Source organism: Mya arenaria, chromosome 14, assembly GCF_026914265.1.
Source record: "Mya arenaria isolate MELC-2E11 chromosome 14, ASM2691426v1".
Taxonomy (NCBI): Eukaryota; Metazoa; Mollusca; class Bivalvia; order Myida; family Myidae; genus Mya; species Mya arenaria.
This window is the reverse complement of record NC_069135.1, coordinates 30,373,530-30,390,278: the sequence shown is the minus strand read 5'-3', so window position 1 is coordinate 30,390,278 and position 16,749 is coordinate 30,373,530. Positions and strand designations below refer to the sequence as shown.

At 33.9% G+C, this 16,749-nt stretch overlaps 1 protein-coding gene across 1 annotated transcript; it reads right to left on the bottom strand.

Moving 5' to 3' along the window:
• Positions 1-237: 237 nt before the first annotated feature.
• Positions 238-16,240, bottom strand: LOC128218400 (growth hormone-regulated TBC protein 1-A-like). Its single transcript, XM_052926067.1, has 10 exons — positions 16,139-16,240; positions 14,028-14,182; positions 13,379-13,425; positions 12,849-12,960; positions 12,019-12,146; positions 10,695-10,803; positions 8,853-8,916; positions 7,921-8,029; positions 6,602-6,787; positions 238-4,944 (listed from the first exon to the last, which is right to left on the bottom strand). The coding sequence occupies exons 1-10, from the start codon at positions 16,159-16,161 to the stop codon at positions 4,867-4,869; spliced, it is 1,011 nt and encodes a 336-aa protein (XP_052782027.1). The 5' UTR covers positions 16,162-16,240; the 3' UTR covers positions 238-4,866.
• Between the last annotated feature and the right edge of the window lie 509 nt (positions 16,241-16,749).

Genomic DNA, 16,749 nt, shown 5'->3' with positions numbered 1-16,749 from the left:
AGTCAGGGAACTTTCAAGTAGCCTCTCACATTGAAACCAAGTACTAGTGAGTTTGACCAAGGAAGTGGACCCGAGAGTGTGTTTTTTTAAGTTAAGCTGTAAGCTCTCCACACAATCAATCTAAAATAAATGGATATAAAACAAAAACAAACGCAGAACCATACTAAGCGAAACACTGGCAGCAGATAAGCAATTAATTCCGTATTCAAGAAAGATCTGTGAAAAACAAAACATATATCTGATTTTCTATTTTATTTGGTACCATACTTGAGCTTTCATTTTAAAACAGCACTTTAAAACACATAAAAATGCCAACTACAAGAAGTTGATATAACTTTCTTGGTCAGACAAAACATGGAATTTTACAAGATGTTATCACTTGGTGTAAAACCGTTTTAATACATTTCTATTAATACTAGACGGGAATATATTAAATATGATATATATAACAAACTGTTTCAGAGTAACACCTTTATCAGATGAAATATTTTTGTTCTTTTTTAATAGAAGGCAAATATCGAAATACAACCTTTGCATAAAGCAAACCTAAAAACACAGAGTAAGCATTTCTAAACAAAAAGTTGAATAAAAACACATATTGCACGTATTAAAACAAAGATGAGGAAAAACTCTTTTGTTTTGCCCTTGACTATGAAAATAAACTGGCAACAATTTTTATTACTAATATAAGCATGACTTTGTATGACTAGTTCAAATGATTGTTCGATGTTATAAATATAAGTAAACTTGTTCAAAGTTCTCGTTCATGCAAGTGAGGGGTAAATAAGTTACATGCATGTTAATGTATGTATGAGTAAGCAAGTACCATGAACGTAGAAGCAGAAGGTACCACGAACATTTGAGTAAAGAGTAAGTAAATATCATGAACATTTGAGAAGAGAGTAAGTGAGTACCATGTACATTTGGTTCAAGAGTAAGTGAGCACCATGAAGATTCGGGTAAAGAGTAAGTGAGTACCATGAAAACTGAGTAAAGAGTAAGTGAGTACCATGTACATTTGGGTCAAGAGTAAGTGAGACCCATGAAGATTCGAGTAAAGAGTAAGTGAGTACCATGAACACTGAGTAAAGAGTAAGTGAGTACCATGAACACTGAGTAAAGAGTAAGTGAGTACCATAAACACTGAGTAAAGATCAAGTGAGTACCATGAGCATTTGAGTAAAAAGTAAGAGAGTACCATGAGCATTTGAGTAAAGAGTAAGTAAGTACCATGAACATTTGAGAAGAGAGTAAGTGAGTACCATGAACATTTGAGAAGAGAGTAAGTGAGTACCATGTACATTTGAGTAGAGAGTAAGTGAGTACCATGAACACTGAGTAAAGAGTAAGTGAGTTTCATGAACATTTGAGTAAAGAGTAAGTGAGTACCATAAACACTGAGTAAAGATCAAGTGAGTACCATGAGCATTTGAGTAAAGAGTAAGTGAGTACCATGAGCATTTGAGTAAAGAGTAAGTGAGTACCATGAGCATCTGAGTAAAGAGTAAGTGAGTACCATGAACATTTGAGTAAAGAGTAAGTGAGTACCATGAAAATTTGAGTAAAGAGTAAGTGACAACCATGAACATTTAAATAGAGAGTAAGTTAGTACCATGAGCATTTGAGCAAAGGATTTATGAACCATAGATCATTTGAGAAAAGGGAATGTCCAAATCATGGACATTTTAGTGGAGAAAATAAATACCATGAACATTTTAGTGAAGAGTTAGTAAATACCATGAATAATTGTGCAAAGATCAAATAAATACTATGAACATTAGAGTAGAGGATGTATGAACCATGAATATTTAGTTAAGGGGATATACGAACCACGAATATCTATAGTTAAGGGGATGAATGAACCATGAATATTTAGTTAAAGTGATGTACAAACCATGAACATCTGAGTAGGGGAAGCACGAACCATGAACATTTAGTTAAAGTGATGTACGAACCATGAACATCTGAGTAGGGGAAGTACGAACCATGAACATTTAGTTAAGGTGATGTAGAAACCATGCACATCTGAGTAAGGGAAGTACGATCCATGAACATTTTGTTAAGGGGATGTACGAACCATGAACATCTGAGTAGGGGAAGTACGATCCATGAACATTTAGTTAAGGGGATGTACGAACCATGAACATCTGAGTAGGGGAAGTACGATCCATGAACATTTAGTTAAGGGGATGTATGAACCATGAACATCTGATTAGGGGATGTAAGAACCACTAACATTTAGTTAAGGGGATGTACGAACTATTTTAATTTGAGTATAGGATGTACAACCCATGAATATTTGAATTATGAGGATGTACGAATCATTAATCTTTAAATAAAGAGGATGTACAAAGCATGTACATTTAAGTAAATAGCGAGTATCATGTACATTTATAAAATAAGCAAATAATCTCGAACTTTTATAAACCTAGACTTCCGGGGGATTTTTCCCCTCGCCGGGGGATATGGCATGTATGTCTATGGCTAGAACCTTTGACCTTCACATTTAGCCAGTATGCTTAGAATAAAGGTCTGCACACTGTCTCGATGAGGTGAACATTTTATCAAAGTTTCTTGAAATTCCTTTAAGGGGTTAAGGGGATATTGAGCAGACCTTAACATTGAGCTGGTGCACCTGCAGTTTTGGTTCTGCATGTCATATGAATGTGGTTACATGAAAATCATTCAAGGGCATTAGGAGATAAAAGGCAGACATGAAATCTATGGCTCAAACCGTTGACCAGGAGCAGAGTGACTGAAATGTTGAGCCAACGTGGGTTTTGCGTGTCATCTCAATGTGGTGAACATTTTACACAAATTTCATGAAGAGAGATACAGAGTAAGCACAAAAGATTAACAGGCAGATGGAATGGGGGAGGGAGGGTATAAGCTAATACATATCACTATGTGCATTTACCATCTACCAATCAACAAAGATTTTGAATACAAAAATAATATTTTGCAAAAACTATTTTTACCCATCAGTTAACTTCTACAACATTGTGAGGTACATGGTAAGAAATGAATTAGTGTGGAAGCCTATACTTGTTACTTAGTATTATTTAAAACATTTTTAATACTTCTAGTTATATAGCAACTTAGTATCTCATTAAAATGACTTAGTATCTCATTAAAATGACTTGGTATCTTGTTTTAATCAGTAAGTAAACCATGTAAATGCCTTTGTACCTCATTTAAACAACTAAGCATCTTTTCTCAGTCGCTATTATAACATATTAGACTTTTTAAAATAATACTATGTGACATGTATAGGCTTGTGTATATGATAAACACCATATGTTAGCATGAAAACTTACAAGCATCTAATAAAACATCTGGAATATATCCAACCTGGGGTAATGTGGAATTCATATAAGGTAATTAAAAATAAATCACATGGCAAAGTTAAAATTGCAAACAAAATTGATCGACAAGAAACAAGCCGATTATAGTCATTAATAAAAGACATGTATTAATTTCTTTAGAAGTTCTGTCAATACCGCTTTGTATATTCCTTCAATATTGCATAAATACTTATACAACAACTAAACCAGGTTGTTGTTTATTACACATAATTGTTCTAGCAGATGATACAAATTGAGTCAAACTTCACATATCAAATCTATAAAAGTCTCAATTAACTATGTAATTTATATAACATTTGAGAGAAAGACAAAACTACCAGTCACCCATGTTTATCATCAATTTACCACTAAGCTAAACCATATTCAATTATTCAAGAAGTATGCCTTTAGTATTATAGAGAAATTGTCATTAGCAACCAGAACCAGTATTCAATATTGGTCTTATCTTTATCCTTAGACAGGCCTCAGTGATTCAATTCAGCCTATTGGACAGCTAAATATACAGGCCGATCCAAAAACTTTCTAATTTTAGATTTCAGTTCAATCTAAGATGGTTATTGAATACAGCCCCTCGAAGGCCCAAATTTCTGGAAAGTTTTTAAGTGCCATTTGCTAAAGCATGTTATTTCATTAAGTTTAATTTCTTACTTAATCTTGATTTTACTATTAAAATAAAATATAGTATATCATGATTAATGATTATAATAAAGACAATTTCCTTTCAAAGCCAAAAATTCTTAGTAATATAATACAAATTATACTGAAACAAAAATAATGAGCCTAGCTTGATCCTGTTATTACGGACTTAAGATGTTTTGAGAAATTGGAGCCTGAGGACAACAATAATGATGGATTTCAGGATCTTTGGCATTACAGTAAGTTTTAAAATAAGTTTCAAAACATCACAATATAACAGCTATAGATAAGCCCTTGGAACAATTTAGTTTAAATCCTTATTTTAATTTCATTTTACTGAAAAGATACTAAATTTAGTCGATGGCAATAAAAAAAAATTGTTATTTTGCTGAACATGTGTAAATCTCTTCAAATGGTCTTATGGAAAGCATAAGGCAAAATATGTCAAAACAAAAGATAACCCGCTATGACAGGCTTCAGAATGTTTAAGAAATTAGTCCTCGATAAAAATGTCAGCATCCAGGCCCCATTACCACTGAAGTACTTTAGTCAAGTCTCAATCATGACTCATTTTACCACATAAAACCATTAAGTGATTCAAAATCTTGAATGCTTTTAGTCTTTTTTAAAATGGTATTATCTAATAGAATGTGTGATAAAAACCTTTTTCAATATTTCAAAATATTTTTTTGGTTGTAGAATAATTTTGGAATCTTGAGTTTTTAACCATCATACACTATCTTAAAATGTATAAAAACATATACGATTTTGAATAAATTTAGATTTTATGTTAAAAAATAATTTGAGATTGAGATTTGACTTAAGTGTTTTTGTGATATTGGAGCCTGATTCCAATTTGATATGTTCACACTTTGGCGAGGCATTCTTGTCTCAGTTTGGCAATCCTTGACATTGGAAGCGACCCAATATCTTCAAACATACTCTGAAATAAGGAAACAAAGAAAGAGTTACTTTGCTAACGACTTATTAATTCAGTGAATAAATCTTGAGCAAATTAAACAATTTGGAAGGTAATCACTCACAAGTGTGGTACTTGCAAGCAAGAGCTCTACAAACCTAACATCAACACTTGTCTGTTTATTTTTCAGGCAACCCAAGGGGATTACCTATCAATAAAAAGCCAGAGATATAGAAAAAACATGTACGCATATGTCCTGCAACATGGGTACCAAGTTTCATATTTTTATCTTGAAACTACTTTTGAGATATGGCTAAGGTTAAAAGTGTTCTCTCTACAACAACAACCACACCAAGTCTATGCCAATATTGAATAACTAGACTTTTGATCTCCAAAAAGCATATGGGCTTATAGCTGCAAGAATAATCCCGACTATTACAATAGTTATTATTAAGTAGACTGTTATAATTTATATCATCAGTTTAATCAAGTAGCAAATTCAAAACTTGCTCAATAACATATATAACATATACTAGGGATGCAAACCAATGGCAAAACTGATATTCGAAAATTCGGTAATTCTTTCGATCAAATATTCGATTACCAAAATGAATATTTAAGTAAACTATGATATTAATCGTTACATTTATAGCTGGGGCCTTTGTTATAGCCGGTACACGCGACGGACCCTGATTTTTCCCAAAATTAGCCTCTAAAATTCCCCATTTACAGAAAATAAATCCAACAAAAAGCAAAATATTCTGAACAAACAAAAACCCAAATTTTGAATTTCAATTCCACAGCATTCATATTTGTAAACAAGGCCTTGATCGTAAATTCCCGGTCGAATGTCGTGATTACCAGCGGAGGGTCTTTCCGTAGGACGAGCAGCCTCGTTCTGGGATTGATCTCTACTAAATATAACTATGGAAAATCCAAACCTACTCGGGAATAAGTTCAATAATAAAACGAAAATAAACCTAAGTTTTGACTCATCTATTGTACAACAATATCCTAACACGCTATTTTATACAGTTACATTTCAACGCACGAACATTATATTGAAACATGGAAAACAGTTTAGAGCTAATAACTACCGGTAGCACATGTCATTCATATCATAAAGGCGATTTGAGCTATATTGCACAGGTTAATTGGCAGCCATGACACCACTTTGGTAGCGGACACCGTATATACTTTATTGGCAAGGTCATTAAAATTTTACCGAAAATTGAAACTTGTTTGATGTCACTTGTCTAATAGCCAGATTTCGTAAAATTACCGGGATTGTTTATAGTCGCCGACGATATGTCCCTAATTAACATGTGACACGTGTATAGTGTCATAGCGTTCATGCCTCTTGTAAAACAAGACAGCCGAATATAAACAACAAAACAGATGTTGGCAAAATTTAGATTTAAGTGTTTTTTTTTAAAAACACATCGAATATTCGAATACCGATTTTGACATTCGAATATCAAATGTTGGATCGAATATTCGTTTGCATCCCTAATAAACACTAACGTGTATATACACAAACTATTAATCTCATTAAGGCATCACAAATGTTAAACCTGGCCTCTATTTAGTTGGCCAAACACATAAAAATGCACTAAAAATCGACCCCACAAGTTCCAGGTAATCTACAAAAATTGGCACATACTGGTATGATCTTACTTACTTTGAGGAATGTATGGCAATGTAAACTCTGCTTGCTTTCCTCAAGGTGTTTAAAGAGATCGGTGATTTCTCCGAAGTTTGTGCATTTGAGGAGTTTCTCCTTGTTTGTGAGGACCAGAACGAGCGCAGCACGCAGAAGAACCTTGGTACCCTCACAAAACAAGCAATCCCAGATTCGCAAAACAGTCTGAAACATTAAATGAGAGATTATGAAAAAGTGCTTGCTAAGTAACAGCTATGTTTCGCAATTAAGTGAACTTTTCAACATGCCAAATTTGATGAACAGTGATGTTAAGAGTAAAAAATATGAAATACCGACAACGTTGTTACAATACCTATTGATATTATGCAATTTACCAGAAGAAATACTCCTGTCCTAATATTAGGACACTAAGTTTGGTGATAAGTGGTTGTACGTTAAGCCAAATTTAGAGAGCGGACACTGTAAAGACAGATTTTGCAAATTCTAGGGTCATAACTCTGAAGTGACTGGGGCCACCTTACACATTCTTAGATATTCTGCCCATACACATTCTGACAAAATTTGGTTATGATTGAAAAATGGCTTTTATCAAATAATTGATCGGACATAATTTTCTTTTCATAACGATTTTAGTTAATTTAAATAAATAAAGGGCAATCAATCTTGGGTGATTCAGGCGATTTTTAAGCACTTGTTCAAGATATTATTCCAATTCTCATTCTAACCAAATTTGGTGATGATTAGAAAATGTTTTTACTTGAGGTAATTTCTATAATCAAAGGGCAATGACTCTTGAGTGAAATGTCAGGTTATTAAAATTGTCCAAGAAATTATGCCAATATTCATTCTGACTAAAGTTGGTGGTGATTGGACAAAGGCTTCAACAGACAATGAGCAGACAACATACTGGGCACCACAATACATCAGTGAACAGCTTGGTCTTCCATATCTTCTAGATACTTCAAGGGATCAGACTTAACAATGACATTAAATAATAGTCTAACATAACCTAAAGCAATTCTTGCATCAGTTGAAAGTACCTTGATGCACAAACAGTTGACCCACATTATGCCATGAAGACACCAATTAACACCTTTTTCTTCCAGATATGTCCATAGACCAGTGTTTCAATAGCATCATATAAATGGATAATGTAATTAACAGCAAAATAAACATGAATAAGTTTACATCAGTTTAAGTATGGCAGCAAACATGCAGATGAACAGCATCATGATGACAAGACACAAATGCATACCCAAGTAAGCTACATAGTATACTTCCAGGAATCTGAGGTTTACATCATATTATAGTGTTATGTAACCTACAGGGATACTTACATCAGTTGGAAGTACGTCAGCAAACAGACAGATGAACCACTTCATGCCGACCAAACACCAGTGAACACCTTGGTCTTCTAAATGCTGCCACAGTTCTGGACACTTCCATCTGCAAGAGAAATGTGGATGCCGTTCATGCATGTTATCCTTTAACACTAAATTTGTTCATTGCTTGAATTTATAAAACCCAATTATAACAGCAATGCCATTAATTAATTTATCAGTTTATATTAAAACTACAGTCTTGGGATTCAGTAAGTATATTTGTTTAAATTTACAATAAAAAATAAAATTATGGTACTTGGTGCAATCAGGCCTTGAAAACTTTCACTGCTAACTTTGGTTGACAAATTCCGATATAATCATTAACTGTGTTAAGAGTGTAACAAACCACCTGTTACATTTCTATGTCTCAGTGGTCTCGAATCCTACTGCAAATCTAAACTTCTTCATATTTCTTTTTTTATTTTGTATGTGGAATTATTTTACCCATATTTCTATCTTTCATGCTTGTGAAATCTTTCATGCTTGTGAAATTTGCATTTCAAAATTTTAGAGCATCATTTATATTTGATAACCATTCATATCACAGTTTGTAGGCAATACAATAAAAAAAAATATAAATACAATGTCAATGTTATTACTTTTATAATTATCATATTAAACTATTTCAAAACTAGCTTGGCAAGAAAATGCCAACACTCGTCCGTTGTATACATATAGTCAATGGGCAATTACTATTTGCTTTCCAAGCTGATTGGATTGAAAAATATACATATTTCTATAGTAAAGGAATTTCAATTTAACAAATGTAAAAAAAAACCTTTTGCCTCACGATGACAGAAATGTGGACAAAGACGACGCATAGGCTATGTCAATTTCTCATATTTTTCTTCAATAACCTGACAAGGTTAAACCAAAAAAAGCCTTACTTCACTAGGTCTCCGAGCACCTCCTGGTCCAGTTTTACAGCCTCCATGTTAGGATGGTAGTAATCTGAAAATAATGTTCACATTCACCATTTCACTGTTTTATTTTGAGACTGATTTGACTAAAATAATGTTCATGCAATGATGAGTTGTTAGCTGAACTTCAAGATTGAAATAGTTTCAAGTAAAATGGGCATAACAGTTGTCCTTGCGGATAAATTACAATGTTATTCACTTATACTGAACGCTATTTATTGAAAGTTGTTGTTCACAATATGGTACCAAACTGTATAGGTACCCTGCTTTTGTTAGTCATGTTCTAAAATCAGTGAAATGGAGCAACCTAATGACAGCAAAATACAGTTGTTTTCATGTTTAACAAAAACAGTCACAGACTACCATATCCCAAATGAAGTACACTTTCTCCCACCTCGGATAAGTAGATCCAATAATTTAACCATGCTAGATATTCTTATCTTGCCCACGGGCGAAAATAAAATGCCCGTATGGAACTCCTTTTACCACATTGTAATTACCTCCCTTGTTGAAGACTGTCGTCAGTAGCATCAAGGAAATCTTGTCTAATGGTAATATTTAGAACGCTAATTAATTATTTCTCACTTCAAATGTCACCATAAAACAGTCTTCAGGCACCATTCAAGAAATAATGCTTCATTCTCCTTAGAACTATTTAAAAAGACCGATTTGACCATTAACATTAACTTGATCACTGCGCCTATATCCATGACAACCACGTGCTATCGCATATCCATACGCCATTATTTTCACTCAGCAAAAAAGAGTTCCAGCAAAAAATACATTTTTACTTAATTTTGTTTAACTGAGGTGGGAGAAAAAGCATCTACCATAGCCGCTCGTATAAGATAGGTTCACCCCGACCCTCGCGCAGGGTGTTTTGCGGAAACTCGGTAAACCTTGTTTCCGCAAAACACCATACGCTCGGGTCAGAAATAACCTATCTTACACTCTCGACCATGGAAGATACTACTCTGTATCATTGACAGAGGGTCAGAATCGACCACAGAAGTGTATGGTTCCTGTGCAATTCACTTTCTGTCTTTAAGTCCAAAATTTATTTACTGTAAGAATGTGCTTTTGTTAGATGTAGTAATATTTTAAAATCTTTTAGATAGAGCAAACTTAAGAAGTCAAGTGACATTTAAAGGAATTTACAAGCTCTTCATAAAGTTTGAGGACTATACATCCAAGCATTCTCTTTATATTGATTAAACATGGTTTTTTGTGTTCATCGTCACTGTGACCTCTACCTTTGATCTAATGACCTCAAAATCAGTATGGGCTACCTCTCGGTGATGACCTACCTCCCTGCCAAGTTTTAGGACTTAAGGCTCAAGCATACCCTAGTTATCAATTGGACAAGATTTTTGTGTTCAATGTCACTTCAACCGTGACTTTCAATCTACTGACCTCGAATCAATTCAGGTTATCTGAAGATCATGACTAAACTCCATACCAAATTTTAGAACCTTAAGCCTAAGGGTTCTCTATTGTTTAATCAAAAAGGTTTGGTTTACTAAATGATTGACAGACAGACCAACATGTGCCAAGCAACATACCCCCACCCCAACTCTGGAAAAACTAAGGCAATTAACCTACAATCAAACTTGACCAAATTAATTATGTTATAATATAATTACATGCATCAAATGTTAAAATATCTCAGCCAAAATGAATTTTAATTCTGAAAAACTGTTAACTCCACATAGCCTTACACTAAACAGTACATAAACTAACAGACTACAAATTGCCAAGTTTGCGTAAATGGTAACAAGACCCACCTGATACCATCAGAATTTAACCTACCAGGGAGAATGTTGTTCAATAGCGTGTCCATTAGCCAGAACACCTTCTCTTCCCTCTTGTCCTCATCCCTCATAATTAACAGCAGCAGACCCGCTATGAAGTTCATCCCCTGTACAGGAGTGATAAGATAAGGAAGGTGTATAAGGCAAAAACAAAAAGTTCTTTGTTTCCACTTCAAAAAATTAGGGTCAGTAAGTAGGCATAACTTTTGTTTTTGTTTGGAAAACCCTGATTTCTGTGCCAAACTGACCTATATCAGGGTATATAGCTATTGTTGAGAGATTGAAAAATAAAATGGTAAAATTTTATCAGGTTCACTCATAAATGAACATTATTTAGGAAACCACGAAAAAAAATCCACACTCGGCAAAAAAAAAGAGAGGGTCAGGAAAAAAAAATAGGGCCGGTCGGGTTACACCTCAGTGCTAATAATGTACATTTTTTTATCAATTCGTACAAGAGGGATAGAACCAGATAAGCATTCCTAGTGACACATTTGACAATTTTTAATATAACTTTAAATCATTGGATTTCAGTAAGTCCTGGCCAAAAAAATAAAAAAAAATAATGCATGTCACCTCTATGCCATACTTAACCAAGTTTGGAAAACTGCACAATAATGTTTATTGTCATATCTTTGGTTGTTGTATTTATAATGGGTAAATTTGTGCTTGGTTTACAAAACATATGTCAATCCAAACTACAGCCATTAGTGCAAATGATGAGGGTCCCAATAAATAACATTTGTATTCCAACACAAAGGTGAAACAGTTGACTTTCCAATGGTGGAACGTATATACATATCATTTACCAGGAAAGCACTTTTCAAATATACTTCGTGTGATGGGAATGATTAACACTATTGAACACCTACAGATGGGTTCCTTGCATTATTTATGTGACTTTTGTCTTCCTTTTTTCATCTTTCATCTTTCATTTTTCATTCCAAGTTTAGGATTTTCTTGTTCACATAAGTTACCAACACACCAAGTTTCATCACTATTCATCAATCCTCATTAAAGTAATTGGGCAAAACTCATTTTTCTATTTGAAGTTACCTTAAAATTAACATAGAGTACATGTCCAATGGTCTAATTTAAACCGATTTTGAAATGAATCAAAGTTCCACTGAGTTTGTAATTAGCACAAGACGATAAGTCCTGCACTCGTAAAAGCTTTCCTGGTTTGCTTAAATTCTGGATTTTATGAATCAGGGCATGTTGAAATCTCTAATGCCAGGATTATTAATTCCAATGTCAAACATAGTTGACAGGTATGTGCATAATTGCATAGCTAAAGTGAATAATACAAGAAGTCACAATACCTGACAGTACCCCACTGTTCCGTTCCTGTGGCCAATAGCTACGAGAATATTGTACAGAGGCTTGCGAAGACTCCGACTGTCTGTCTCCGACATAAAGTACATGTTATCTGGGAATGTTCGATGTATATCTGAGGAATAAACAATAAATCAAAGTGGTTTTTTCCCTCTGTTTTTTTAATGTTTGTGTAGGGCACCTTAAAGGGAGATGACAAAAGTTAACTAAATGTTCATTTTGAGTTGTCTCTCTTGAGCTGAAACATTCCAATACCAGTACATGAGAGAAAATGTATCGAATGTAATCTTTTAGAATACGAATACCATTTTGTTATTGAATGTTTATTGTATAATGATATTCGAAAATCTTTATTGCCATTCTATTATTTACGACATCCTAGTATGCACAAACTTATAGAGTTAACTAACACTAATAATGAAGGAAAATTGAAGCGTTTTAGTGTATTTGTTTACAAAGCTTTTCACATTATGTCAAATAGACATTTTGTAACAGTCTAGTATAATAGGCATTGTCATAAAATTTATTAGTAAAAAGCTACCGCACAAGTACATACTATTTGTATTTGTCACCATTGCGCACTTTATGCCTCATGGGTCTACGACCTTGTGGTTTATTATAAATAAAACTTGAAACTATGAAACAGACGCAGTCAAATTAGTATTTCAATCAACAGTATTCTCAATCATCACAAGAGTATAAGTGTTCTTGTGGTAAATGTATTCGCCTCTCACTCAAGGTTGTGGGTTTGATCCCCTAAACACTATGGAAATACATGCAATTGACCGTTCAGTTTGACACAGTCTGCCAGTCTCACCCATTGTTATAGTTTCTTTGAGTTCCGAACTGTGTTCAGCAGCCAACATTTGCTGATAGAGGTAGGGATTCCCATCCATCCGTTCAGCAGCTCCACTCAGACAGAGCCATGCCTAAAATTAAGAGTAATTTTCATGCAATGTACATGTAGACCAATTATTTGCTACATTTATTAAAGATAGGGATCTTGTTTTCTTTCAATCATGTCAGCAGCTCAATTTTTACATTCATTTAACCATGCCTCAAATAACATGTCTATCTGTATGATTTAATATTTTAAATCTTTGAAAAACATTGTACAACTCAAGCTCGACTTTTATTTCTGGTAAATAGTCACAAACACTGTGTTCAGTGAATAGTGCTCAAAATAAAGACATCTTCTATTTAAAGTGTGACAGTACTAATAAAATGTTCTTTCAAAGAACCATTTCATAGATTTTATGTCGGCAACAATCTTGTAAAAATGTTGCTGACATCAAGTTAGTTTATTTACTTTTATGAACAGCATATTCATATTAATTTACAACTCACTTTTGGTCTCAAGGAAGATGGAATGCCTTTCCTGCAAAACCTCTTAACTGAAAACAGAAATTTAAATGCATTCTTTAAAAACTACAATTCCATGTGTTTTATATAACCTAATAATTAGTGAAGAAACAGTATTCTTAATAACCAGGGAGTTAATATCGTAATAGCGATCAAAAGAGCGCAATTATATTAACAATCTGTACAGGGAAATATTTATCTGAAGTGACAAGTCCCGGCAAGACATTTTCTGACCTTTTGACAGTGTACAAATCAAAATGGTCTTTAAATGATCATGGCATGATGTGAAGATGTAAGTACTAACATGTATGTTACACACTTTAGCACCGAATTATCCTGTCAAATTATGGTGATAATTTATATTTTGGTCAAGTACACATATGTGTGTTGTATATGGATACTATAATTCCAGACATACCACTTTTCTATCATTAATATAAATTGCACGAAACATCAGTTGTACCAATTTTAATACAAACATTTCCAACACCATTTGTTCTTTTTTAATAAAACTTTCCAGAGCATCCTGAACAATCCTTGTATATATATATATATATAAGAGAGGACTTAGTCAGTCCAACTTATCCTGTATTTCTTCATTGATTTTTAAAGTCAAAATAGTTTTTAGACAAACCAGTTCTGGATTTGTTTATCTTGGATCCCTCTCCGACAAGACTGTCCCATCTTTGAGCTCGTCTGGTCATAACGGGCAGGTACTCCGACATAAACTCATCATATTGATGGTGGTCAAAGTTGGCTTCCCTCTGGAACCCATATCCATCTACATCGCTGTGGAAAGAACATGTTGAATTGAATGTATATCTTGACTGAGGCCAACACCACGGGATTTTAATAAGCTGCAAAATTCTTGTCTTACTCTGTGCTGGCCTAAATTAGTTGTTCACAAACTCTGTAGATGTAAAAGTCAAGTTTATTTCTCCTGTCTCCACTTCATTTTATATTCAGTCTGACAGGTTTTATTTGTTTATCTTATGTCCTGTAAAAATGCACCCCTTTACCCTATTCCTTGTGAAAGGTACACATAACATGTTTTATTGATTACACTAGCTTTCTGCAAATACCTGTAAAGTTATGGCAATAGTTTAACAATTTTTGTTTGAAAAACAAATAAGCGCATTTGTTTTACCCGTAGTAAGGGACATTTGATCAAATATCATGGTACTGTTGACTGCCTTAGTAAGTGGAGAAATAAAATACAATTTCAGCCTTGGGGTTTGGCTAGCTCTTAGCGGCACAGTTGTGGTGTACCGGTATGTCTGCAGATCAAGAGGTCACGGGTTAAATCCCATGGTAATCTGTCTCTCTTAGAATGTCAATTGAATAGTGTGAAGAGTATTTCAATAACATCTGCAGTAAAACTTCACTTGCCCATGGTAACATATCTCAGGCTAAAAAACCAGTCTTAGCCACAATAATGGGCATTCAGGGAAACTTTTTTATCATAGTGTAATTTTTGTTTCATTTTATTTTATCCCCATGATGCCAAAAAAATTAAATATCAATTTTTATATTAGCTTAACTTCCATTTAAATTTCACAAACGCAGTGGTCGAAATTAGCACAAGCCCGCAAGCCCTGCACCGGTAAAATGTCTTCCCAGCTTGCTCAAATTCTGAATTTTATATAGCAGGGCTTGTTCAAAAATTTGATGCCAAGCCATAGTACAAGAATTTGGGCTTGTTCATTCCAAAGTCTAATTTGATGGCTGCAAACAGTAATAAAGTATTTTAAATTATACATAAACATAAAATAATACTGTCAGTTACAGTATACAGTAGGTATAAAAAAATGTATTCATTGTTTACACCATTTAGGTAAACCCCATAAGACACTGACTATTAACTGTCCATTTAAGCATAACATCAGATTTTGATTTTAATATCAAGGTAATTTCTGGTTTCTTCCTAAAGAAACATTCAGCCTAAGGTAAAATATTTGATTTGATTTTTTTTTTCAATATTTCTGATATTTCATGCCATATTTGTCAAGAGTCTTCCCCGGAAATTTAGTCTGAATTCCATGGGATTTTGATATTTCACCAGGGGATTTTTATGCAGCGAAATTTAGCACAATATCTACATTTATGATATCAGAATAAATACAGAAACACACTCTAACTACAATATTTTTTGGACTTAGTCATCATGGTCCTTCATGGAATTTCACACTCATAATATTATTGATGCTTTCCACTGCCAACCTTGAGCTAGTTTTTTCTCTTCTTTTTTTAAAATTCCAGGGGATATGGATTCCCGAGGGGAAACCTGCGGATGGGTTGGAATTTCAGGGGATTCCCCCCAATCCCCTCGGGGGAAATGGCATATGTGGATATTGTAAAAATGAAGAAGATTGGCCACGCTTAAAATTGCTGCACTGCACTTCCCAATGAAAAAATGAAAGTAGCCATGGATGTGAGAGTCTGCCTATTCCAAACTGTGTAAAACTGAATTTATATGGACTACCCCGAGGCTGGGCGGATTCTTGTACCTTTAATAGTCATTTCAAACTCCTAAAAATGTTTCCAAGCCAAAAATAGTTCAAACCAATAGTATTTTCTTAGGTGATTTATAAAAAACTTGAAATGATCTGATCTACATTAGAAAACATTTATCCGAAACAGTTTATCCGAAAAATCAGCTGGATAATGATAAACATGAATAACGTGCATCTCCAAGCATAGGAATTAATCTGCAATGCTCTTGATATGAATACAATAACTATTTACTTTTTCGTTAGCTTGTCAGTCATATTAACATTTCTTTTAAGTAAAAATCTACAAATTGGAAACAATTTACTCCCAGTTGACACTATATACGAAGCAGACAATACTTTTGTTGTACGAATGAGCCTGTCAACAAATCAGATGAAGAGTACTCATACGCAGTGACCTCCCCTCACTGTCTTAAAGGAAATGTAGGGAATGTATGTGTTTTAGTTTAAGACGATGGAAATATGCTTGATTGATGCAGTGACAATTTTATAACGACGAAGATATGTTGTATTTTAGCAGAATCAACATTATCTTATTCATTTTTAAAAAACTTGTCGTTATACACAAACAAAGTATTTCTGAATGAGCCAGGCCTTCACATAATGTTCTAAAATACCAAATTTAGTTGCTTTGTCCCTTATACGGTGCAAAACACCATCAGGGGCCAAGATCTCTGCTATGAGAGAGCATATATACTGTAAGTCCTCAAGCATTGATTTCCTCTTTGGGCCATTTGTCAACCAAATTACCTTGGACACCCATTACTTTTTCTATGAATAATACCACTAGACACTTAATCCTTTTTAGTGGCCACTTTCATTAAAACTATTTAGTACCAGTACTGT